This window comes from Salmo salar, chromosome 28 (genome assembly GCF_965601325.2).
Source record: "Salmo salar chromosome 28, fSalSal1, whole genome shotgun sequence".
Classification (NCBI taxonomy): Eukaryota; Metazoa; Chordata; class Actinopteri; order Salmoniformes; family Salmonidae; genus Salmo; species Salmo salar.
This window is the reverse complement of record NC_138318.1, coordinates 3,174,327-3,195,580: the sequence shown is the minus strand read 5'-3', so window position 1 is coordinate 3,195,580 and position 21,254 is coordinate 3,174,327. Positions and strand designations below refer to the sequence as shown.

Genomic DNA, 21,254 nt, shown 5'->3' with positions numbered 1-21,254 from the left:
TAATGGGCCTGTGTACGCCTATGTAGATATTCCATGAAAAATCTGCTGTTTCCAGCTACAATAGTCATTTACAACATTAACAATGTCTACACTGTATTTCTGATCAATTGGATGTTAATTTAATGGACAAAAAAATGTGCTTTTCTTTCAAAAACAAGGACATTTCTAAGTGACCCCAAACTTTTGAACGGTAGTGTATATTTTGTTATTGTGAAAGATGCTGTTAAGCCTCATAGACTACCTCCAATTAAGCCCTCTTGTTATGTGTAAAGTCACATTAAAATGAAGATTATTGTTGAAATGAATTACTCAACTGGTGTAGGTTTTCTCCATCTGTTGCTGTGCAACACTTGTATAACAAGTTAGCTATATTTTCAGCACCAGGCACTTTTCACCTCCTATTGATGGCGCTGACGTTGCAGCTTTGCGTTTCAGCACCACAAAATGGTCCACTGCCTGCTTTATTAGTTGACTGTCTCCTGTGTTCTCTCTCCTCATGAATTAAGTTCAAATGTAACTTTTGCATTATTTAGGTAGGGTAACTTCCTTCTTGGGAAATTGCATTTGGGAGTTTTTGCATTATTATTATTATTTTTAATGAGAATAATATTCATCATTATTCCATTTTTTTTGGGGGGGGGGGGCAAATAATATTCCTGTGGGCTGCCAGCAGCTTTTAGTTTTTTCCTTTCAATTCAGCCCTAGACAACCAAGTGCGGGGGAGTTCCTAATTAGCGGCCTTAATTCATCAATCAAGTACAAGGGAGGAGCAAAAACCCACAGACACTCAGCCCTCTGTGGAATGAGTTTGACACCTGTGCTATACAGAATAAAAAGTATTCCAAAACATGCATCCTGTTTGCAACAAGGCACTAAAGTAATACTGCAAAAATGTGGCAAAAGCAATTAACTTTTTAGCCTGAATACAAAGTGTTATGTTTGGGGAAAATCCAATACATCTCATTACTGAGTACCACTCTCCATATTTTCAAGCATAGTGGTGGCAGCATCATGTTATGGGTATGTTTGTAATCGTTAAGGACTGCGGAGTTTTTCAGGATAAAAATAATAAATGAAATGGAGCTAAGCACAGGCAAAATCCTAGAGGAAAACCTGGTTCAGTCTGCTTTCCACCAGATACTGGGAAATGAATTCACCTTTCAGCAGGACAATAATCTAAAACACAAGGCCAAATCTACACTGGAGTTGCTTACCAAGAAGACAGTGAATGTTCCTGAGTGGCCTAGTTACAGTTTTGACTTAAATCAACTTAAAAATCTATGGCAAGACCTGAAAATGGGTGTCTAGCAATGGTCAGCAACCAATTTGACAGAGCTTGAAGAATTTTGAAAAGAATAATGGGCAAAGGTTGCACAATCCAGGTGCAGAAAAATAATATTTAATACATTTAGAATTCAGACTGTAACACAACAACATTTGAATACAGTGGAGGCTGCTGAGGGGACAACGGTTCATAATAATGGCTGGAATGGAGTTAATGGAATGGTATCAAACACATCAAATTTGTGGTTTCCATGTGGTTGGTAGCACTCCATGGACTCCATTCAAGCCATGATTATGAGCCATCCTCCCCCCAGCAACCTCCTTTTCAAAGAGTATCTTAAATATCCCTCTCCTAGCTCTGAATTTACTGATGGCTTCTTTATTGAGGAAAAATGTACTTACTATGCCTGTGATATGTGGTTGTCCCACCTAGCTATCTTAAGATGAATGCACTAAGTGTAAGTCGCTCTGGATAAAAGAATCTGCTAAATTACTAAAATGTAAAATGTATGAATCATTTCTGAAGGCACTGTATATAGTGTAGCCTATATTATGAATAACATATATAAAATACAATATCCAAAGGTAAAAGTTTATTATAAATATCATGAATTTGGCATCCTATTTATAGGGGGAATGGTAACTACTGCTCAACTTCCAAAGATCCAATCAACCATAGACAAATGATAGTATACCTAGCTTCACGTTGAGATGACGTCCTTCACATATCAGATAGTGTAAGAGAAGTTAAAGGAGTTACTTTCAACTATTCAATGTTATTTAGGGATCCGACGCAAATGAGTGTGGAAACTGATCAATGTTTAAATGTGTTGACATGAGAGCTCAGCTGAAAACAAACACAGCTTGTTTCCAAAGTTAAGGAGGGGTACATAGAGGTAGGCTTCTGGAAGGTAGACTTGTTCTCATTGAAGTGCATTACCCCTAATACACCAGTAGGAGTCACTGTTCAAGCAGGAATCATTGGACTGTGGCTTCACATTTTTTTATAAATATACCTCTTATTTCAGGTTGATAGCATGGCGTTGAAACAATGACGTTGATTCAGACTTACCATTATCATATAAACATTGAAACAAGGTCAAATAAAATATGTCTAATCAAATATGAAATTCAACATAATTTCAACCACCCAGTAAATATTGAATAGAGGATGAAAAATATTCCATGCAATTTCAACGTATACATAGTTCTGATGATTATGTTGAAATTAGATTGATGTAACAACCTAGTCTGGTTAAGTCAATTCAGTTTTACCCTAATTTCAATGTTTACCATGCTGCTAGAAATGAGATGAAAACACTACTGGATGATGACCTTTTCCAAATCCAATGTACTTTCCATGTTGATTCCAGAGAGGGGCACGTCTCTCAGGATAATTCAACTCCTATTTCTCTTATGCAGTGGTTCACCTGTAGACTGAAAGGACTTTACCTGGAACCAAATTATTCAAAGGGTTCTCTTATGGGGACAGCCAAAGAACACTTTAAATAACATTCAGATCCATATATATACCGTTCTGGTACCCACTGATATGCACTCAGGTTTACATCCAAGAAGAAGTACAGAAATGATTGATGATTGTTCATAAATGGAGTTACGTTGACACTGTACTATAATGTACTCTTCACGCACCCACTCACCCCACCCCCACACACCTTCACCCACTAACACACAGCTTCATTTGCTAAGTGTTGAAGTGTACTGCAGAAGACCTAAACAGAAGCCATAGGGAGCTACACGCTGCTACTCTTAGCACAGAGAGGCTGCTGAAGATGGAAAAAAGACCAAGTCTCCGCTCCAGCCTCTCCTGTTATTCATCACCTAGATCAGTGTTTCCAAAATCCAGTCCTCAAGTACCCCCAACAGTACACATTTCTGTTGTAGCCCCGGACAAGCACACCCGATTCAACTTGTCAACTAATCATCAAAGCCCTCAATGAGTTGAATCAGGTGAGTTTGTCCGGGGCTACAACCAAAATGTGTGCTGTTGGGGGGTACTGGAGGACTGGAGTAGAGAAACACTATTGGATTATAGTTTTATGAGATACCCCGTGAGAGCCTTCGTGCCCAAACCCATGCAGGGTGATAAATGCAAAATATTTGGTCATGTGTCAAGTGGATGTAGACGAGAGGGGTATTATATGCCAGCTGAGCTTAAATGCTGCAATTGTGGTGGCGAACAAGCACCCGAATTTCTGAAGTGTCCTGTTAGGGTGAAGGAGACGGAGGTGGTAAGAATAAGGGCTGTCCAGTATGTCTCCTATACAGAGGTGGTGAGAAGAGTGGCAGAAAGGAGTGAAGTTGAACAAAAATGGCAGTAGGAGTATAGGCGCCAAATAATATTCCTTGTCAACAGAGGGATTCTGACATGTTGCATGTGAAGAAGTTGGACTTTGTAGCGTTTATTGTATTGGTTATCAACTGCACAGCACAAACGGAGAGGAAATCAGAGAAAATAGGCATCATTGTGAGTGCGGCTGAGCGTTTTTTGGGACTTTACAGCAGAGGTATTACAAGGAATCCTGTCGATGAATGCTCCGTCCTCACAGGCACCGTAGCCTGTTCAGGAATGACATTTGAACTGTGAGTGACTGAAGGAGTGGGATGGTTTTCATTTTTTGTATGATCTTCGCCCGACCCCCCCCCCCCTTCATGGAAATGAATATTTTTTGGTAGCAATACCCCGTACAGTAGGTGGCGGCAATACACCGATAGCTGTAGTCTGCCATAACACCTTAAAGAAGAAGAAGAAGAAATAGGCAGAGTTTATGACTTTGTGGCTGAGATCTCCCCCAATGTAAAGTGAACATTCCTGTTATATGGTTAGCTCAACGCATGAACATGCCATATGTTTGTGATTTTTTATTTATTTATTACTCTACCTTTAGTGAGTTATTTTGTTTATTCACCTTATTGAAAATATACATTCATGTTCATCCAAGTGATCTTAGCAACACCATTCTCCGTTATACCAAAGTAACTGACAAAATGGCAACTTAGCTAAAGTAAACAGAAAACCTATGTTTGTTGTACAGTATTGAGCAATATTCTGTGACAGGAGGGAGTGGGTGACATAATTTGTCAGATTTCTATTCACTACACACCATAAATGTCCCAAATGAAGCTTGGCCTAGTTTGTTCTATAAGGCAGCCAAATGGCTGTTACTCAGAAGAATGTTACATTTTTTTCTTTAGCACACTGTTTAGTAAAGTAAACCTTCCTGATATGGTTAGGTCAAGGGATTATCAGGGAAATGAATTATCCAAATGAAAATGCTCTCTAATTACGTTGATTCATCGGTACGTGCATACATTTACCAATTCCCACGATAACTTGTAATATAATGTATCCCCAAATTCCCCATTCCACACTAATCGTCTCTGTTTCTTCATCTTCATCGCAGAGCTGAAAAAACAGAAGTATTAAGTGAAGACCTTCTACAAGTAAGAAATTACTAAAAAAGCCATTTTGTGTGTGTGTTTGTGTGCTTATAAAGGCCTGATATACAGTACCTGTCAAAAGTTTGGACACACCTAGTCATTCAATGGTTTTTCTTTATTTGTCACTATTTTCTACATTGTAGAATAATAGTGAAGACATCAAAACTATGACATAACACATATGGAATTATGTAGTAACCATAAAAGTGTTAAACAAATCAAAATATATTTTAGATTTAAGATTCTTCAAAGTAGCCACCCTTTGCCTTGATGACAGCTTTGCACAGTCTTGGCATTCTCTCAACCAACTTCACCTGGAATGCTTTTCCAACGCTCTTGAAGGAGTTCCCACATATGCTGAGCTGCTTTTCCTTCACTCTGCCGTCCAACTCATCCCAAACCATCTCAATTGGGTTGAGGTTGGGTGATTGTGTAGGCAGATCATCTGATGCAGCACTCCATCACTCTCCTTCTTGGTCAAATAGCCCTTACACAGCCTGGAGGTGTGTTGGGTCATTGTCCTGTTAAAAAAACAAATGATAGTCCCACTAAGCGCAAACCAGATGGGATGGTGTATCACTGCAGATTGCTGTGGTAGCCATGCTGTTTAAGTGTGCCTTGAATTCTAAATAAATCACAGACAGTGTCACCAGAAAATGCACCCCCACACCATCATACCTCCTCCTTTGTGCTTCACGGTGGGAACCACACATGCGGAGATCATCCCATCACCTACTCTGCGTCTCTACAATGTAGAAAATAGTCAAAATAAAGAAAAGTCTTGAATGAGTAGGTGTGTCCAAACGTTTGACTGATACTGTAGGTCTAGGATATGCCTGTTTGCTGTGTGTGTGTGAACTGCAAGTAGGTCATACCTCTTTCCTGAATGTGAAACTCTAACCCTAAAACAGAGTATGCTATGTGTGAAATGGGTGTCGAATTCCCCAAGGCAAAATTCATCAGCAATGGGAGACAAAGTCTGAACATCCCCTCTGATTTACTGAGGGAGTCTGGTTGCTGTCTCTGTTCACCTATTTCATTCCAGTCCTTGCCACTCCTGTCATTTGGCAAATGGCAGGATTGGAATGTTATGTTAGCTAAAAAGACTGGTGCCCAGACTAGGCTACTGGCTATAATTGCTACAGACGAATGAAGTCGTCAATGGATGTGACATCGGTTCCACTGGATTGGTTTCGGATGAGTGTAGCCGTGTAGGGAACACTTAAGTCTCAAAGAGCACACTTACTTGGCACACTTCAGATTACCTGTGTGTGTGTGTGTGTTTGTTTGTGTGTCCGTCTGTAGAGAGATGCCCAGCTTACTGAGCCCTGTCCTACTGTCTTTCCGTCAGGTGGAGAAGCGGCTGGAGCTGGTCAAGCAGGTGTCCCACAGCACCCACAAGAAGCTGACCGCCTGTCTGCAGGGCCAACAGGGGGTGGATGTGGAGAAGAGATCTGTCAGATCGCCCTCGGTGAGTCTGCCTGTCTGCCTGTATTTTTCCTTTTCCTTCTTGTAATGCTGACATTGATATGACAGAGAGTGTGGTACATGTTCTCCTGTTCCACTTCCTGTGTAGAAAAAGCTACCCCTCACAACACTAGCACAATGTCTGGTGGAGGGAGCAGCAGTGTTGGGCGATGACTCGCTACTGGGGTGAGAACACACACAAACAGACACAAATACACAAACACACATACATTCATCTCCTTAATTACAGACTGATCATCTGCCACATCCGTCATGGGATTTTTTAAAAGTGTGCTGACATGGAAAACGTGGCGGTGTCACCCAGTGAACCAGGCCTGATTCATGATCATGACACATAATCAGCAGCAGAGCGATTATTACGGTCATTGCTAGTGAAGACTGAGCTCTTGTCAAATTAATGACTTTATTGTATTGCATCAGCAAATTTTTACAGAATATAACACTTTTATCCATTATTGTGAAGGTGTGGACTTTGCCATAGTGATAGCACATAGTGAAATGAGGTCTGGTCCTGTTTTGTGATCTAATTGGCTATGTGCTATTTTCTCTGGCCTCTCATTGGCCGGTTGCAGGAAGATGCTGAAGCTGTGCGGTGAGACACAGGAGAAGATGGCTCTGGAGCTCATCCTGTTTGAGTTCACTATTGAGAGAGACGTGGTGGAACCCCTATACGAACTGGCAGAGGTACTTACTGTAGACCATAACAACCATCATCTGTACCACGGTCATGAAGACTACACTGCAAATTTATCTCACCTACAAAGCTACACAAGCTGTGAGAACATGATTCCTATGACAATGCCCGCGTGTCTCTCTCCAATCTCTCACACTACAGAACAAACCAGAGTAAAGTGTCTTTGTTTTATAATGTGATTTCACTCAGGTGGAAATCCCCAACATCCAGAAACAAAGGAAACATTTAGCAAAACTGGTTTTGGACATGGACTCGGCACGCACAAGGTACGAGCTGCTGGCTGACAGTGTGTGTGGGTGTCTGTGTCAGTATGTGAGGAGTCTCTATGTGTGATTTTCAAGGTGCTTTCTTTTGTGTGTATCTGTGTGTGAAAAATGATTTGTGATTTGCTCGTCGTTTCCAAAACAGGGAGCAACTCGATCCTCTGTGAACTGACCTCTTTACAGCATTCCACATGAATGTCACTGTTTGATCGCCCATATTGTACAGTGAAGATCTAGGCGTGGCCACATTCTCCACCCCTCAAATACTCACCTCATCATACCCCTTCACCTTAATATACCCCTCACCTTGGCTCTCCGTGGATCTTCTTCCCTTTACCTGGATTTCCTTTACCAGTCACGCTTCCGGTATACCTCTGTATCTCTCCACTGCCCTTCCCGTATTCAGGACTGTGGCTCAGGGATAGACTGCAACCACAGCCTCTGCCTCTGTGCTGAGTCTGACCTATACATATTACACACACATTAGGGGCCAAGACATTGGGGAAATGTAATGCATTTTCCTCACAGAGCTCCTGCAGTTTCTTCTGCTGACCCAAATGTGTGCCGAGTTTTTTCCCATCACCCTGCTGTGTGCATTGAGCTCCCCTGGCAGCAGTGGACATTATCTCTGCTCTGTGACTCAGACCTCTCAGACACATACAAATAAACCAGAGAGAGAGGGGGAGAGATACTATGGACAAGTGGGTAGGATAGAGAGGAGAGAGGGGAAGGCAGACAGATAGACAGACACAGACAGACTGGGAAGTGAACAAGTGCACACTTAGGGCATAACGATAGAGAATTGGGAAGCAGCGGATGTCTATATGTTTGCATAGGATGTGTAACCCCCCTCTTTCTTCCCTCCACCCCTCAGGTTCCACCAGTCCTCCAAGTCTGGTATGTCCAGCAACGTGCAGCCAGGGGCCAAGGGCGAGCACCTCAGGGAAGAGATGGAAGAAGCAGCCAATCGAATGGAGATCTGTCGAGTCAGTCTACATCTCCTTTTCCTCGCTCTCGTTCTCTTTCTAACGCTCCTCAAGATGTTTTCTCTGAAATCGCTGTTTATTTTCTGAAGTTATCCTTTTGTATTTTTCCAGGATCAATTATCAGCAGACATGTACAATTTTGTGGCCAAAGAAATTGACTATGCAAGCTACTTTCAGACAGTAAGGACTGAACGGTCTCTCTCTAATAGCACTCACTATGTCTTCATTGAGGTACAAACAGGGACACAGAAAATACACTAATCTCTCTCTATTTCTCCTCTCTCTCTCTCTCTCTCTCTCTCTCTCTCTCTCTCTCTCTTGCTCTCTCTCTCTCTCTAGTTGATAGAGGTGCAGGCAGAGTACCACAGGAAGTCGTTAGAGCTCCTCCAGAATATTCTGCCTCAGATCAAAGCCCACCAGGGTGAGTCTGTCTGCCCAGTGCCCACCCGGCCCTCACTCATTACACAAACACTACACCATCTCTGTCCTCATTCAACCCTGCAGTAGGAGCACTGGTGCACATCTTCTCTCTATTCATCATGGTTGGTCAATTCCATTTAAATTTAGTCAGTTCTGGAGATGAATAGAAATTAGATTTGTGAATTTGAATTTGAAAAGGGCCATTTCTTTTTTTAATGAAGACATTTCAATTCATGAATGGAATTTCAATTAACTCACAGAATTTCTGTAGTTTAAATGGAACTGAACCCAACCCTGATATTCACAATGCACCCATATCTGTGGTTGCAGTATGCTTTTCGTTAACTTTTTATGTATAATTTAAAGTCAATAGGGATTGCTCAGAAGCTATAGTGTGTATGAGGCAACCTTAGTAATAACCTGATTAACCTGCTGACTGTGTAACCTTGGTGCTGTGTGTGTTGGGGTTGACAGAGACCTGGGTGGAGAAGCCATGCTATGGGAAACCCTTAGAGGAGCACCTTGCCCTCAGCGGGCGGGACATTGCCTTCCCCATCGAAGCCTGTGTCACCATGCTGCTGGAGTGTGGCATGCAGGAAGAGGTCAGTGTGTATTCCACGCTATCAGTATGTCTTCCCATTACCAAGTGACAACATACTTATTAGCCTAACCTCCTGTGTCCCTGTCCCATTCCAGGGCCTGTTCAGAGTAGCGCCCTCGGCCTCCAAACTGAAGAAGCTCAAGGCGTCTCTAGACTGTGGGGTGATGGACGTACAGGAGTACTCTGCAGACCCTCACTCCATCGCAGGTGAGTTGGCAACCAAACCCCCCCCCAAAATATCTCACTTCCTTTCACTCTGCACTGTATTATCATGCCAGCTGACATTGTCATGGAGATCATCCCGAAACCTGCCCCTAGTCTATTCGGGTTATCAAGGGCTCCCTGTCAACCTAAGAACTTCAACTTAGGTCTTATACACAGCTTTCTTATGATCCTGGCTGTGTGAGTACCTGTGAATACACAGACCCTGAGTGAGCCTTGAAAAGGATCGTCTCTGAATCCTCTTCCATGTTCATTTCTATTGATTCCATGTTAACCAGGGTGATACACAGAACCAGCACCAAAAGGTAAGCCCATTTGCAACCCTCTCCTGAGGGAAGAGTAGTACCAAGGCGGATTCATGTCCCACGTCACCCAGTCTAAACACATCAGAATCAAGTCAACAGCGTAGCGCTTTCTAACAAAGGGAATAACATTTTTTAAATGTTTTATTGTCACATATACCGGATAGGTATAGTGACATCTATTGTTTTACAGGGTCAGCCATAGTAAAGATGCTCCTTGGAGGGATTCAAACTGCTTTGCATTCAATGTGTTTATCTAGTGCAGATAGACACACACACCGCCATGCCTACACATACAGTTGAAGTCAGAAGTTTACATACACTTAGTCATTAAAACAAATTTTTCAACCACTCCACAAATTTCTTGTTAACAAACTATAGTTTTGGCAATTCAGTTAGGACATCTACTGTGTGCATGACACAAGTCATTTTTCCAACAATTGTTTACAGACAGATTATTTCACTTATAATTCACTGTATCACAATTGCAGTGGGTCAGAAGTTTACATACACTAAGTTGACTGTGCCTTAAGCAGCTTGGAAAATTCCATAAAATGATGTCATGGCTTTAGAAGCTTCTGATAGGCTGATTGATATCATTTGGGTCAATTGGAGGTGTACCTGTGGATGTATTTCAAGGCCTACCGTCAAACTCAGTACCTCTTTGCTTGACATCATGGGAAAACCAAAAGAAATCAGCCAAGACCTCAGAAAGATTGTAGACCTCCACAAGTCTGGTTCATCCTTGGGAGCAATTTCCAAACGCCTGAAGGTACCACGTTCATCTGTACAAACAATAGTACGCAAGTATAAACACCATGGGACCACGCAGCCGTCATACCGCTCAGGAAGGAGATGTGTTCTGTCTTCTAGAGATGAACATACTTTGGTACGAAAAGTGCAAATCAATCCCAGAACAACAGCAAAGGACCTTGTGAAGATGCTGGAGTAAACAGGTACAAAGTATCTATATCCACAGTAAAACGAGTCCTATATTGACATAACCTGAAAGGCCGCTCAGCAAGGAAGATGTCAAGGGTACTCAAGGAAGCAGGAGGGGTGAAGTCAGGCACAGGAGACTAATGTCCGTGAACACACGTTTAATTGGCACAATCCACAACTGCCAAAAACAGGTAAGGCAGGGCAACAATACAAATAACGGAAGAGCCTGAAAACAGAGTAGGGGCGCAGCCCAAAACTCGCAGCCTTACAAACACGAAGGCAGAGGAAAAAACACCTAACCCCAGCCTAACAAACCTGACGAAAACAATCACGCACAAACCCAAACCTAAACAGAAAGACTAAATAACCCCCCCCACTAATGAACTAACACATTACAGGTGCAAACCTAAACCAGACCTAACCAAAAGAAAATGAACAGAGGATCGGTGGCAGCTAGTAGGCCGGCGACGATGACAGCGGAGAGGAGAGGCACCATCTTCAGTCGACGTTGTGACAGTACCCCCCCCGACGCGCGGCTCCCGCAGCGCGCCGACGCCGGCCTCGAGGACGACCTGGAGGGTGAGGCGCAGGGCGATCCGGATGGAGGCTGTGGAACTCCCGCATCAGTGATGGGTCCAAGATGTCCTCCACCAGTACCCAGCACCTCTCCTCCGGACCGTACCCCTCCCAGTCCACGAGGTACTGCAGGCCCCTTACCCGGCGCCTGGAGTCCAAGACGGACCGGACTGTGTACGCCGGGCCCCCCCCCCGATGTCTAGGGGGGGCGGAGGGACCTCCAGTACCTCAGCGTCCTGCAGTGGACCAGCTACCACCGGCCTGAGGAGAGACACATGAAACGAGGGGTTAACACGCCTCGTTTATTCTCCTCAGGACTTTAACCTCTTACATCTAGACGTTCCGCTAGCGGAACACCTGCTCCAATATCCAATGATGGGCGTGGCGCGAAATACAAACTCCTCTAAAATCCCAAAACTTCAATTTTTCAAACATATGACTATTTTACAGCATTTTAAAGACAAGACTCTCGTTAATCTAACCACACTGTCCGATTTCAAAAAGGCTTTACAGCGAAAGCAAAACATTAGATTATGTCAGCAGAGTACCCAGCCAGAAATAATCAGACACCCATTTTTCAAGCTAGCATATAATGTCACAAAAACCCAAACCACAGCTAAATGCAGCACTAACCTTTGATGATCTTCATCAGATGACAACCCTAGGACATTATGTTATACAATGCATGCATGTTTTGTTCAATCAAGTTCATATTTATATCAAAACCCAGCTTTTTTACATTAGCATGTGACGTTCAGAACTAGCATACCCCCCGCAAACATCCGGTGAATTTACTAAATTACTCACGATAAACGTTCACAAAAAACATAACAATTATTTTAAGAATTATAGATACAGAACTCCTCTATGCACTCGATATGTCCGATTTTAAAATAGCTTTTCGGTGAAAGCACATTTTGCAATATTCTCAGTAGATAGCCCAGCCATCATGGCTAGCCATTTAGACACCGACCAAGTTTAGCCCTGACCAAACTCCGATTTACTATTACAAAAGTTTGATTACCTTTGGTGTTCTTCATCAGAATGCACTCCCAGGACTGCTACTTCAATAACAAATGTTGGTTTGGTTCAAAATAATCCATAGTTATATCCAAACAGCGGCGTTTTGTTCGTGCGTTCAAGACACTATCCGAAGTGTAAATAAGGGTCACGAGCATGGCGCAATTCGTGACAAAAGATTTCTAAATATTCCATTACCGTACTTCGAAGAATGTCAACCGCTGTTTAAAATCAATTTTTAGGCAATTTTTCTCGTAAAAAAGCGATAATATTCCGACCGGGAATCTGCGTTTAGGTAAACAGACGAAAGAAAACAAAGCATTCTGTCGACGCGGGCACGAGCCTGAGTCTCACAGTACTGTAACCAGCCACTACCCAAACGCGCTACTTTTTTTCAGCCAGAGCCTGCAAAGCCACGATTCAGCTTTTTGCCGCCTTCTGAGAGCCCATGGGAGCCGTAGGAAGTGTCACGTAACAGCAGAGATCCTCTGTAATGGATAGAGATAATCAAGAAGGGCAAGAAATTGTCAGACAGGGCACTTCCTGCATGGAATCTTCTCAGGTTTTGGCCTGCCAAATGAGTTCTGTTATACTCACAGACACCATTCAAACAGTTTTAGAAACTTTGGAGTGTTTTCTATCCAAAGCTAATAATTATATGCATATTCTAGTTTCTGGGCAGGAGTAATAATCAGATTAAATCGGGTACGTTTTTTATCCGGCTGTGAAAATACTGCCCCCTAGCCATAACAGGTTAAATGCGGACCCAGTTTCCGGCAGGGCAGGCGGAGGGGCAGGTTCCGGGTTGAGAGCCAGACTCTCTCCCCCGGGGTAAACACGGGGGCCTCACTGCGGCGGCGGTCAGCGCTCTCCTTTTGTCGTCCCCTGGCCCGTTCAAGGGATTCCTGAATGGCGTTCCAGGTCTCCTTAGAGCGCTGGACCCAGTCCTCCACTGCAGGGGCCTCCATCTGGCTCTGATGCCGGGCACCAGGACCAGCTGGTAACCCAACACACACTGAAAAGGTGACAGGTTGGTAGAGGAGTGACGGAGAGAGTTCTGCGCCATCTCGGCCCATGGCACAAACCTCGCCCACTCCTCTGGCCAGTCCTGGCAATAGGACCACAGAAACCTGCCCACATCCTGATTAATCCTCTCTACCTGCCCATTACTCTCGGGGTGAAAACCTGAGGTCAAACTGACCGAAACCCCCAGTCGCTCCATAAACGCCCACCACACCCGGGACGTGAACTGGGGGCCTCAATCAGAGACGATGTCCTCAGGCACCCCGTAGTGCCGGAAGACGTGGGTGAACAGGGCCTCCGCGTTCTGCAGGGCCGTAGGAAGACCGGGTAAAGGGAGCAGACAGCAGGACTTAGAGAACCGATCCACAACGACCAGGATCATGGTGTTCCCCTGAGACGGCGGGAGGTCGGTGAGGAAATCCACCGACAGGTGGGACCATGGTCGATGGGGAACGGGGAGGGGCTGTAGTTTCCCTCTAGGCAGGTGCCTAGGAGCCTTACACTGGGCGCACACCGAACAGGAGGAGACATAGAGCCTCACGTCCTTCCCCAAGGTGGGCCACCAGTATTTCCCACTAAGACCCCGCACCGTCCGCTCAATCCCTGGATGACCCGAGGAGGGTAGCGTGTGCGCCCACCGAATCAACCTATCGCGGACACTGAGTGGGACGTACTTCCGACCCACGGGACATTGAGGGGGAGTAGGTTCCGCCTGTAGCGCCCGCTCGATGTCCGCATCCACCTCCCAGACCACCGGTGCCACCAGGCAGGAGGCTGGAAGTATGGGAGTGGGATCGGTGGACCGTTCCTCAGTGTCATGGAGACGAGACAGTGCGTCGGCCTTAGTGTTCCGGGAACCTGGGATGTACGAGATCGTGAACTGAAATCTCGTAAAGAACATCGCCCACCTGGCTTGACGAGGGTTCAGTCTCCTCGCCGCCCGGATGTACTCCAGGTTACGGTGATCAGTCCAGATGAGAAAAGGGTGTCGCGCCCCCTCAAGCCAATGTCTCCACACCTTCAGGGCTCTTACCACAGGTAGCAACTCCCTGTCCCCTACATCATAGTTACGCTCCGCCGGACTCAGCTTCTTAGAGAAGAAAGCACAGGGGCGAAGCTTCGGGGGCGTACCCAAGCGCTGTGATAGAACGGCTCCCACCCCAGCCTCGGACGCGTCCACCTCCACTATGAATGGCAAAGAGGGATCCGGATGCGCCAGCACTGGCGCATCGGTAAACAGAGCCTTCAGCCGACTTAAAGCCCCCCCTTCATCAGTGAGGTAATGGGAGCCGCCACCTGCCCAAAGCCCCGGATAAACCTCCGGTAGTAATTGGCAAACCCCAAGAACCGCTGCACCTCCTTCACCGTGGTGGGAGTCGGCCAATTACGCACGGCCGAAATGCGGTCACATTCCATCACCACCCCGGATGTGGAAATGCGATACCCCAGAAAAGAGACGGCTTGTTTGGAGAACTCACATTTCTCAGCATTGACGTACAGGTCATGCTCCTACAGTCGCCCAAGCACTTTGCGCACTAGAGACACATGCGCGGCGCGTGTGGCGGATTAAATCAGAATTTCGTCGATGTACACCACCACATCCTGACCGAGCAGGTCCCGGAGAATCTCGTCCACAAAGGATTGGAAGACGGCGGGAGCATTTTTTAACCCATACGGCATGACGAGGTACTCATAATGGCCAGATGTGGTACTAAATGCAGTTTTCCACTCGTCCCCCTCTCGGATACGCACCAAATTGTACGCGCTCCTGAGATCCAGTTTTGTGAAGAAGCGCGCCCTGTGAAATGACTCCACCGCCGTGGTGATGAGAGGTAGCGGGTAACTGAAACCCACCGTGATGGAATTTAGACCTATATAGTCAATGCATGGGCGCAAACCCCCCTCCTTCTTCTTCACAAAAAAGAAGCTCGAGGAGACAGGTGATTTGGATGGCCGAATGTATCCCTGCCTCAAGGACTCAGTGACGTATGTTTCCATAGCCACTGTCTCCTCCTGAGACAGGGGATACAAGTGACTCCGGGGAAGTGCAGCTTCAACATGGAGGTTTATCGCACAGTCTCCTCGTCGATGAGGTGGTAATTGAGTCGCCTTCGATAGCCAAATCGGCGTACTATGAGGGAATGTGCACGGTAGAGACTTGGTCTGGACCCTCCACCATAGTCGCACCGATGGAAACCCCTATACATCTGCCCGAGCACTCCTTCGACCACGCAGAGCAACATAGGACAAGCAAGACATAGCATACAGACACAGCAACATAGCACAAAAAGAAACAAGAGAAAATCCATAAAAGCAACAAAGTGTTTCCATACCTCACAAGCTACAGACAACAGACAACATGGAAAGCGGCAATACACAGCTAGGGATTTGTCACGTCGGCAGCCACCCTCCCTTCCCTCCCTTATTGTTTAGGAGGATTTTTTGTTGTTGTTTGGGGGTTTGTTTTTTCTTTTAGGTGCATTCCGGGGTCTGCACCTTGAGGGGGGGGGGGGGGGGGGGGTACTGTCACGTCCTGACCAGCAGAGGGAGATATTGTATCAGTTTTGGTCAGGATGTGGCAGGTTTTTTGTATGTTAAGGGTTTGTGTTGTTGATTGGACTCCCAATTGAAGGCAGGTGTGTTGAGTTGCCTTTGATTGGGAGTCCTATATAGAAGGGTGTGTTTTTCTTTGGGATTGTGGGTAGTTGTCCTTGCACTGCGTTGTATGTGCCTGCAAGACTGTTGCTGTCGTCTTTATTGTTTTGTCCAGTGGATACTTTACTCCTTTTTTTGAAATTAAAAAACATGAGTATCCACATACCTGCTGCGCCTAGGTCCATTCATGACGACGGTTGTTACAGAACTACCCACCACCAAAGGACCAAGCAGCGGAAGAGGAGGAGGCCACAGGAGAACAGGGTGGATGAATGGACATGGGAGGACGTCCTGGACGGCAAGGGAGTCTACACTTGGGAAGAGATCCTGGCCGGAAGGGATCGCCTCCCATGGGAACAGGTGGAGGCACTCAGGAGAGTGGAGGCAGCTGGACAGAGGAACCAACGCGAACGTTATGCTGGAACGCGGCTGGCGAGGAAGCCGGAGAGGCACCCCCAATACATTTTTTGGGGGGGGCACACGGGTAGTTTGGCCAGGCCAAGGAAGAGCCGTAAGCCAGCTACCCGTGATTACAGGGAGGTGCGTATGAGGTGGAGGGCGCCATGTTACGCTGAGGTATGCACCATCTCGCCTATACGGATGCACAGGCCAGTCCACCCTGTACCAGCGCCCCGCATGTGCCAGGGTGAGGGGAGCATCGAGCCGGAAGGGGTGATGCCAACCCTGCGCTCAAGACCGCCAGTGCGCCTCGACGGTCCGGTGTTTCCCGCTAGACGCACTAGCATGGAGGTGCGTGTCTCCAGGCTGGCACGTCCAGTACCAGCCCCACGCATCAGGCGTCTAGTGCGTCAGCCCACCCTCGCCAGTCAAGAGTCGCTAAAGCTGCCCGCCAGTCAAGAGTCACCAGAGCTGCCCGCCAGTCAAGAGTCTCCAGAGCTGCCCGCCAGTCAAGAGTCACCAGAGCTGCCCGCCAGTCAAGAGTCACCAGAGCTGCCCGCCAGTCAAGAGTCACCAGAGCTGCCCGCCAGTCAAGAGTCGCCTGAGCTGCCTGCCAGTCTAGAGTCGCCTGAGCTGCCCGCCAGTCAAGAGTCGCCTGAGCTGCCCGCCAGTCTAGAGTCGCCTGAGCTGCCCGCCAGTCAAGAGTCACCAGAGCTGCCCGCCAGTCAAGAGTCGCTAGAGCTGCCCGCCAGTCCGGAGCTGCCAGAGCGGCCCGACTGCCCGGATCTGCCAGAGCGGCCCGACTGCCCGGAGCTGTCAGAGCGGCCCGACTGCCCTCCGGTCCAGCCCGAGTGGCCCGACTGTCCTCCGGTCCAGCCCGAGTGGCCCGACTGTCCTCCGGTCCAGCCCGAGTGGCCCGCCTGTCCTCCGGCCCAGCCCGAGTGGCCCGCCTGTCCTCCGGCCCAGCCCGAGTGGCCCGCCTGTCCTCCGGCCCAGCCCGAGTGGCCCGCCTGTCCTCCGGGCCAGCCCGAGTGGCCCACCTGTCCTCCGGTCCAGCCAGAGTGGTCCGTCTGCCAGGGTCAGCCCGAGTGGCCCGTCTGCCAGGGTCAGCCCGAGTGGCCCGTCTGCCCGGCGCAGCTATCGGCGCCACCGAAGTGGGCGACGCCGAAGGTGGAGCGAGGTCCACGTCCTGCACCTGAGCCACCTCCTGGAGAGGTGGGTTGGGGAGGGAGGGTGTAGCACAGTGCCGTCATTGACGGCAGCCACCCTCCCTTCCCTCCCTTATTGTTTAGGGGGATTTTTTGTTGTTGTTTGGGGGTTTGTTTTTTCTTTTAGGTGCATTCCGGGGTCTGCACCTTGAGGGGGGGGGGGGGGGGTACTGTCACGTCCTGACCAGCAGAGGGAGATATTGTATCAGTTTTGGTCAGGATGTGGCAGGTTTTTTGTATGTTAAGGGTTTGTGTTGTTGATTGGACTCCCAATTGAAGGCAGGTGTGTTGTGTTGCCTTTGATTGGGAGTCCTATATAGAAGGGTGTGTTTTTCTTTGGGATTGTGGGTAGTTGTCCTTGCACTGCGTTGTATGTGCCTGCAAGACTGTTGCTGTCGTCTTTATTGTTTTGTCCAGTGGATACTTTACTCCTTTTTTTAAAATAAAAAAACATGAGTATCCACATACCTGCTGCGCCTTGGTCCATTCATGACAACGGTTGTTACAGGATTATGTTCACAAATTTGATTGACCTTTAGCCATGTCTTCATGTTTTTTTGTGAAAGTGTGATAGGTGGTGCAGTTATGTGTGTCTGATGGCAGTGTATTCCAGACATGGGAAGCTCTCACAGAGAAACACCCCCAGACCAATAGATGTGTTGGTGACCTTAGTAATGGGGCCAATGAGTGACTCTTTGTAGTTTTTAAGGAAGGTAGAGTCCAGCCCAAACACATCTTTGGCTTTAGAGTTCTTTAGTGAGCTAATCACCTTGTTCACCTTTGACTCAGAAACCTCCCTTATGATGAAGACAGGTTGAGCGTCATTCACTAGCACTGAGCCCAAGAAACCAGTGGAGGGGTTCTGTGTCAGTACCCTGACAGAGTCAATAAAGTAGGAATTGAAGGCTATTGCTATTTCGACTGCATCCTGTGTTAGATTGTTATTCACCATGATTTCTAGTCTTTTTGCAGTGTTACTGTGGTCTTTCCCTGTTAACTTTTTAAGATTCTCCCAGATCAATTTGGAATTTCCCTTTGCTTCACCAATTATGTTAATAAAAAAGTTTGCTTTGGCCTGTCTGATTTCTTTCATCACCTTATTTCTCAACATGGTAAACCTATGTCTGTCATGCTCTAATTTGGATTTTAGGGCTGTTTTTAGAGCATAATCTCGTTTTTTCATCAATTTCCAGATTTCTCCATTTAGCCAAGGAAGAGTGCTCTTTTGGCCAGGTTTGGATTTTATTTTCTTAAGGAAACCATTTATTGTAGTCTGGATTGTGGATAGAAAAACCTGACTATCCGCTTCCACATCTGTATAGGACAAGAGATCATTCCAGTTAATTCCCTTAATTGCGTTTTCAAAATAGTTTAATTCACTCTTAGGTATTCTTAGTTGATCCGGCTTTCTAACAGTAGAGAGGTTAAACCTGCTCTGGAATGGGGGTGGCAGCATCATGTTGTGGGGGTGCTTTGCTGCAGGAGGGACTGGTGCACTACACAAAATAGATGACATCATGAGGGAGGTAAATTAGGTGGATATATTGAAGCAACATCAGTCAGGAAGTTAAAGCTTGGTCGCAAATGGGTCTTCCAAATGGACAATGACCCCAAGCATACTTCCAAAGTTGTGGCAAAATGGCTTAAGGACAACAAAGTCATGGTATTGGGGTGGCCATCACAAAGCCCTGACCTCAATCCTATAGAAAATGTGTGTACAGAACGGAAAAGTGTGTGCGAGCAAGGAGGCCTACAAACCTGACTCAGTTACACCAGCTCTGTCAGGAGGAATGGGCCAAAATTCACCCAACTTATTATGGGAAGCTTGTGGAAGGCTACCTGAAACATTTGACCCAAGTTAAACCATTTAAAGGCAATGCTACAAAATACTGAGTGTATGTAAACTTCTGACCCACTGGGAATGTGATGAAAGAAATAAAAGCTGAAATAAATCATTCTCTCAACTATTATTCTGACATTTCACATTCTTAAAATAAAGTGATGATCCTAACTGACCTAAGACACAACATTTTTACTAGGATTAAATGTCAGGAATTGTAAAAAACTGAGTTTAAATGTATCCGGCTAAGGTGTATGTAAACTTCTGACTTCAACTGTACACTCTACACACAGAATGGTGGCACAGCTGTTGTGGTTTCCATCAGAATGCAAGGGACATCCTGAAGTCCTGGTCCATCCTTCACATAGAATACATCCCAGGAGAAATAGTTGCATTAGAGACCTACACCCCCCCCCCCCCCCCCCCATCCCCCCTTTTCTCCATATTTCTGTGTCTGTGTGTTTTATGAAGTGTTTCATCCCTTGGCACTGATGTCTTTAGGCCTACACATTAGCCATTTTACTATTTCTTACTCTCTTACTTCAAGCACTCCCTCTCATTTTCAGCACACACACCACCCTCATCCTCTCTGTTTATCCATCTTTCTTTCCCTCACCCTCCTATTGTCTCATCCCAACAGGTGCTTTGAAATCCTACCTACGGGAACTCCCTGAGCCACTGATGACCTTTGAACTTTATGATGAATGGATCCAAGCTTCTAAGTCAGTATCAGTTTGTAATGGTGCCGCCATTAGTTGATGTTTATTCATTGTGTGTGATTCATACTCTATGCTGCTGATTCTTTATTTACTTGAAAAGTATGAGATCATTGGATTTGGGGCTTCTCTTTCACGCTAAGCTGTTATTTTGTGGTTTGTCTGGCAGCATTCAAGACCAGGACAAGAGACTCCAAGCCCTCCTCACAGCCTGCGAGAAACTACCCCTGGCCAATGGCAACAACTTCAAGTAAGTTGCCCTATCTGTGTTTAATTTTTTCTCTGTCCCGCACCCATTTCACTCTCTGGTCTTTCCTGGCACTTGCCTGACCATTAAATTATTTCAGTTTCAATCACCGTTCACTGTTTCTCTCCTTCGCTGCTCTTTTCACATCAGCAGTTGCACTGAACTGGTGAGGAGTTCATCATAGCCTTCAAGCAGCCAGAACTGGGTGTGCTTTTTGTGTTTCTCTGTGTTGGCTGCTTGATCAAGGATAGCATCATGGAATATTGGTTGCAGGAGCTTGACATATGATCAAAAAGAGTGGGAGTAGAGGGTGTACGGGTGAAACAGAAATCCAAAGGCTGACAGACTGCAGTGCTTGTCAGTGTCATCATTGAATCTCACTTAATGGGCATATTTTTAGGTTGTCTTCTTTTGCGAACACCTGTCAAACCTGTCCTTGTCATAGCCCAATTGAAATGAGCTGCCTGGGGTTCTGTCTGAACAATCGGTTCATCTTAGATGAGCCAGAAAACAATAGTTTGTAGGATTCAGAGATTTGTCAGCCAATGCAGTATACAGTACATGAATGATCATGATCGAAAAAAACAAACGTTTTGTTAGTTTTATTGTTTCTTTTTCAGGTATTTAATAAAATTCCTCGCCAAGTTAGATGACTACCAGGATGACAATAAAATGACTCCTGGGAATATTGCAATAGTCTTGGGTCCCAACCTGCTGTGGACAACGCAGGAAGGGTAGGACTTCACCTATCTTTAACACACTATTTAGTCACACCATAGAGACTATACATAAAGTACCTTATTTTAAAAGCATTTCCTGGTCATTGATAGTGACTTAAAGAGATAAAACAATCCAAATTAAATAATACTCATATCTCCAAGGTTCAAGTTAATAATTTCCAGTGCT

General features: G+C 46.0%; 1 protein-coding gene across 2 annotated transcripts in view; it reads left to right on the top strand.

The window, feature by feature from the left end:
- LOC106589273 (rho GTPase-activating protein 44-like) overlaps nucleotides 1-21,254 on the top strand; it is a 144,902-nt gene that overhangs the window by 107,958 nt on the left and 15,690 nt on the right. For both annotated transcript variants that reach the window (XM_045710245.2, XM_014179021.3), the window contains exons 2-14: nucleotides 4,710-4,749; nucleotides 6,098-6,217; nucleotides 6,323-6,399; nucleotides 6,807-6,918; nucleotides 7,118-7,194; nucleotides 8,066-8,177; nucleotides 8,289-8,357; nucleotides 8,517-8,598; nucleotides 9,072-9,199; nucleotides 9,294-9,405; nucleotides 20,026-20,107; nucleotides 20,271-20,351; nucleotides 20,969-21,082. In XM_045710245.2, coding sequence (XP_045566201.1) covers nucleotides 4,710-4,749; nucleotides 6,098-6,217; nucleotides 6,323-6,399; nucleotides 6,807-6,918; nucleotides 7,118-7,194; nucleotides 8,066-8,177; nucleotides 8,289-8,357; nucleotides 8,517-8,598; nucleotides 9,072-9,199; nucleotides 9,294-9,405; nucleotides 20,026-20,107; nucleotides 20,271-20,351; nucleotides 20,969-21,082 — 1,206 coding nt within the window. The remainder of the gene's footprint in view (nucleotides 1-4,709; nucleotides 4,750-6,097; nucleotides 6,218-6,322; nucleotides 6,400-6,806; nucleotides 6,919-7,117; nucleotides 7,195-8,065; nucleotides 8,178-8,288; nucleotides 8,358-8,516; nucleotides 8,599-9,071; nucleotides 9,200-9,293; nucleotides 9,406-20,025; nucleotides 20,108-20,270; nucleotides 20,352-20,968; nucleotides 21,083-21,254) is intronic.